General features: G+C 42.0%; 1 protein-coding gene across 3 annotated transcripts in view; it reads left to right on the forward strand.

The window, feature by feature from the left end:
- The window catches only part of camkmt (calmodulin-lysine N-methyltransferase), a 104,055-nt gene that overhangs the window by 57,556 nt on the left and 41,882 nt on the right, over positions 1 to 4,617 (forward strand). For all 3 annotated transcript variants that reach the window (XM_020601527.1, XM_020601522.1, XM_020601534.1), the window contains exon 5: positions 3,459 to 3,519. In XM_020601527.1, coding sequence (XP_020457183.1) covers positions 3,459 to 3,519 — 61 coding nt within the window. The remainder of the gene's footprint in view (positions 1 to 3,458; positions 3,520 to 4,617) is intronic.

Raw genomic sequence — 4,617 nt, forward strand, 5'->3', positions numbered from 1 at the left:
CATCAGAAAAGCAGCAACCAGTATCGCTTTCAGCACAAGCTCAGGAAGTAGATCCTGTTACCTTTTAAATGCAAGTGTTCAGGTTCTGTTTAGGGTTGGTTAGTTAGTTAGTTAGTTAGAACAGAGCAGCAGCCTTGTCTCAAGTACTGTTAGCTTTGCTTGGGTTAGCTAGTGACTTATTTTAAGGTTGTTCTTCCCCAAATAGCTCTTTAGCTTATTCCGTCCCTGCTGTCTGATCCCTGGCCTGGGAACACCAGGAGGACATGGGTGGAGATAAGGATGCCCTATAGTTACTGGGTTACCTCTCTTAACCTGCTACCACTGTGGCCCAGTCCTGGTATTTTCAGAAACACAACTTCTTGTATGTCTCACTGGCTTTAGTCAATAAGGCGTGAGGGGCAAGTTAATGTTTCTAGCACATAACCTGAATAACCCACACATATTGTTTTCGGGCTAACACCACTGACAAGGTTTAGAGCTTTGGACTGATAACAGTGTTAAGCTGAAACACGCACATACACACACAATGCTTCCTTTCCTCATCTAGTAATTGGACGTGAGAAATAATTTCATTATCCTCAGGAAAAGTAATCTGCTCTTTACTCCTGATCCATTCATTTCCTACAATCCACCTCCATCTGGGAGGCACACACACACACACAAACAAGGACCACATACATATCACACATGCATGTACGCACACAAAAACACCCACCCACACACACACACACACACACACAGCTCCTATCACCCTGGGCTATTAATGTTATTGGAGTTTGGGATTAACCAGCAGATTCACATATGCTTTACAAAGCTGTATTTCTTCGTGCTGTCTGTCTTGCTGTCTCTGTGTTCACACACAGGCACCTATAACTTGCTGTGAAAGAAAGTTAATCTGAGAATGAGGGCACTAGTTAGTGGACTGAAAGAGGTCCTCAGTAGACAGTGTATGAAAACACAAAGCCATGCCACATTTAGCCCTTTACATTACTCTCACTGGACTAAACTCTTGAGCACAATTGGATCTATTACAATATTGTATTGGTATTATAGTCAGAGATACCTTGGAGCATCCTGGTTTAAAACATACAGTTGTGTAATCCCTCAAGGGATGTGTTGGCACTTTCGAAAGGACACACTGAAACTTTCCTCTTCCACTTCGAGATGTTTCCCCGAAAGGACACTGACACTTTCCTCTTCCACTTCGAGATGTTTCGGGTGGCCCTTAATGCCAAGCATCATGGCGTCACATATCTGTGTGCGTAGAAGGGGAAGAGGCCAAAGTGTCATTTCACTGGGCAAAGGTTTGTGTTGGGACACCATTACATTTCATGTGAACACACAATCAAAAGGGGAGGGCTGTATATACCTTTGTTCCCGTCTGGAATATAGGCAGCAAATATCCACATATCCATACTACTGTATGTACCAGCAGTTTCAATTCAATACCAAATTCCACTTAATGACAGGACTTCACAACAGTATCTAAAATCTGTAGCACTATATACTGTTTTGAAAAAGATAATATCTGTTTTATGTCAGTACATGATATTTCTTGGCTGGCTTGCTTTTTGTAAGTGCATGTGGATTAATAGCAGTGCGCCTAGTTAAAAATTCTGAACTGAACTTTGGGTTCATCTTTTGGTTGTTAGATTCCCAGTGTTGCTAGTTTAATAGATGCGGTTCATTGTCCAGCTTTAGTGTCTTTAAAGAATAAGGCTGGTGATGATTTATGTTGTCCTTGATGTCACCAAGTCCTTTGCAAAGATCAACACCTACAATGAACCATTGCACTGAGAGACATTTTACAGTACAGTCTTCGAGGAGTGCGCCATTTACTCCTTTATGAGTGGTGTATGTTGAAACTTGCCCAGCTGCTTTAGAAAATGATTTGACCCATTTTTAGAGCTTTAGGTTTTCAGTACAAATGAATAAGCTTGGGGCTTTGAGCCACAGGCAAGGTAGGGAAATCAGAACATACCGAGAGAAGGACTGAAGCATTGCTGGGTTTTAACTTTTAGTGGGGATTTATTGGCAATGAAAAAATAGAACAATGCCAGTCTTATCCTTTAAAGACACTGAGACTATAAAGAATCCAAATTCACGAAATATCAGATAAACGAAAAAACACATATGCACAACAACAACAAACAACACAACGCGAGACTGCTCTACAGTGTCACACTGGTCGATGTGCCACTTGACAGTAGAAAGTTTTCTGCACTGGGTGACAAGTTTCAGACTGAAGGCAAATAACATGAAATTTAAAATGTCACTGTTTTTTTTTTTTAACCGTTATATGTCTTGACACTCTCTAAGCACAGACTGAAGCTACTCTGACTGTTATTGTATTTAAGTGTGTGTATGTGTGTGTGTTTTCTGTCAAGACGTAGAAATGTTTTTTTTTTTCTAATGGGAAAAAGGAATAGTTGGACATTTTATCAATAGGCATTATTAAATCCTGCTTGCTTGGGCTAATCTTGGCGGACCGGAGCGAGAAGAAAGAGAGAGAGTGAGCGAGAGAGATAGACCCAAGGAGGGAGAGGGAGAGAGCAGTGATGTCTGCCCCATGAGGTGAAGAGAGACCGCCTGTAAGCCGCTTATTATATGGACTACCACCTTTTCTCTCTCCTCCTCCAACACACCCTCCCTCCTCTCTCGTAACCTTGCTCATTTTCTGTCTCCCTCCCATGCTTGCTTTCTGCAGCTCATTCTGTATTGCCTCATTCTCTTTTCTCAAAAGCTCCTTCGTATAAACACACACATAAAAACACAGATGCATTCACACACAAACACACAGGCGCCGCCTGGCCGAACCTTCTTGTTCAAAGCCAGAAGCAAAAAGCTGAAGTTTTATTCAAATGAAAATGTTTACTTCTTCTCCTGCCAAGATGTGTGTGTTTGTCTGTGGGTGCATTTAAGCGCACGTGTGTGTGTGTGTGTGTGTGTGTGTGTGTGTGTGTGGTGAGAGAAAGGGAAAACAGCACCAAGCATGCAAGTGTGTGTATGTGTTACATGCACGGCAGAAGGAGAAGGGCTGACAGTAGGTGATAAGCCAGACAGGCCTGCACGCTGTGATTATCACCCACCGGACCCTCTGTCACACATGCACACACACACTTGCATACACAGTGCCTAGTGAGAGAGTGTTTTGGAAGGATTTAGGACAGACAGACTGACAAACAGACAGAGAAGCCTTAGATCACAGGCAAAATGGAAACCACAGGCAAATGAACACAGACTGGAAAACACAATGCATCCAATTATGATTCAATGATCAATTCAGTGTTTCTTATTTGGGCTTAATATCAATATTAATGTGTCGTGATGTGTACACACTGGGATCAAAGTACCTTGCCACAGTAGAGATGACACTAAAGATAAATGCTTGCAAATAAAGATCTGTTGCTGAGATGTGGAGAAGTGACTGACTTTGTCTTGGTCTCTCTCTGACGTAGGTGTGTGGCCATCTGAAGAGGTGATGGCTCATTACTGTCTGCAGAAACGTCACATGTTCACGTGAGTTTTCCCCTTTTTTTAAACCTGCTTATTCAGTCATCAAGACGACTGTTTCACCAAGAAAACAAGGACTAATAGCTGTGATTCATTACATAGATCAGGATCCAAATTTTATTTAAACTTTTGTCAGTTTAACAAATTGGGGACATTATTATCTCATTTGGATGTAAGGACTTTTTCATTTTTTGTGAAGGTTTTGCACCAATTTTACATTTACTTCTTAAATATTGAAACATTTTTGTCATTGTAAACAGATAATACATTAACAAATATGTTTGGCCTTATTTCAGCCATGTTTTATTTAGAATGAAATCGGCTTCATGATAAAAAGCCAGAAGGGGGCTTCTGGGTTTTCTGTCTGTACAAACTTCCTGAAAGAATTTGCTTTGTTGCGATGATAGACTGTGAAACTACAGTACTGTGGAGAATAGCTGGAAAACTCATTGTGAAAATGTTTCTCTTCATCAGTAAAATTAAAGAGAAAAGTGAAAATGTAATTTACCATCAGGGAGGTGGAGGTAACGTTTCCACCCTTGGAAACACTAACGAGCAGCTGCTGTGAGATCAAGATGTCCCATTAGCATTTTATCAAATAGGCTGTAATTACACCAAACTTCGTCTTTGATTCTGTTAATCTACTATGCCGTCACAGTATCCGGTTTATACATTTAGTTATCAGAACACGTGTCTACTCTGTCCCTTCTTATTTTAATCTGCCTTGGTCCTGCAGTAAATGCTCGCCGCTCGTGTCACTCTGTGCCTTTCGATGCCACGCTTTGTTGTTCTCTGCTGCTCTTTCCCCTGCTCTCGTCTGCTGAGCACTGGCCTGCCCTGTGGCACAGGGCTGAAAAGCACCCATGCACCTTTGATTTCCACTCAAGGTGGAACGTCACCCTTTGATTTCCTGTTTTAACATTCAAGAGGCGGGAGGCGAGGAAGAGAGGGGTATTGATCAGAGCAGTGTAGTGAAGGTCAGCAAGAGAGGGAGGGAGGTGGGGGGGATGAAAGAGGACAGGGGAAAAGGAGATGAAAGGAGAAAGAGGATGGAGAGAGGGGTTGAATGAGCATGCAAGCTACAAGTGTGTGTGTGTGTGTGTG

Source organism: Monopterus albus, unplaced genomic scaffold (genome assembly GCF_001952655.1).
Source record: "Monopterus albus unplaced genomic scaffold, M_albus_1.0 scaffold3.1, whole genome shotgun sequence".
NCBI lineage: Eukaryota > Metazoa > Chordata > Actinopteri > Synbranchiformes > Synbranchidae > Monopterus > Monopterus albus.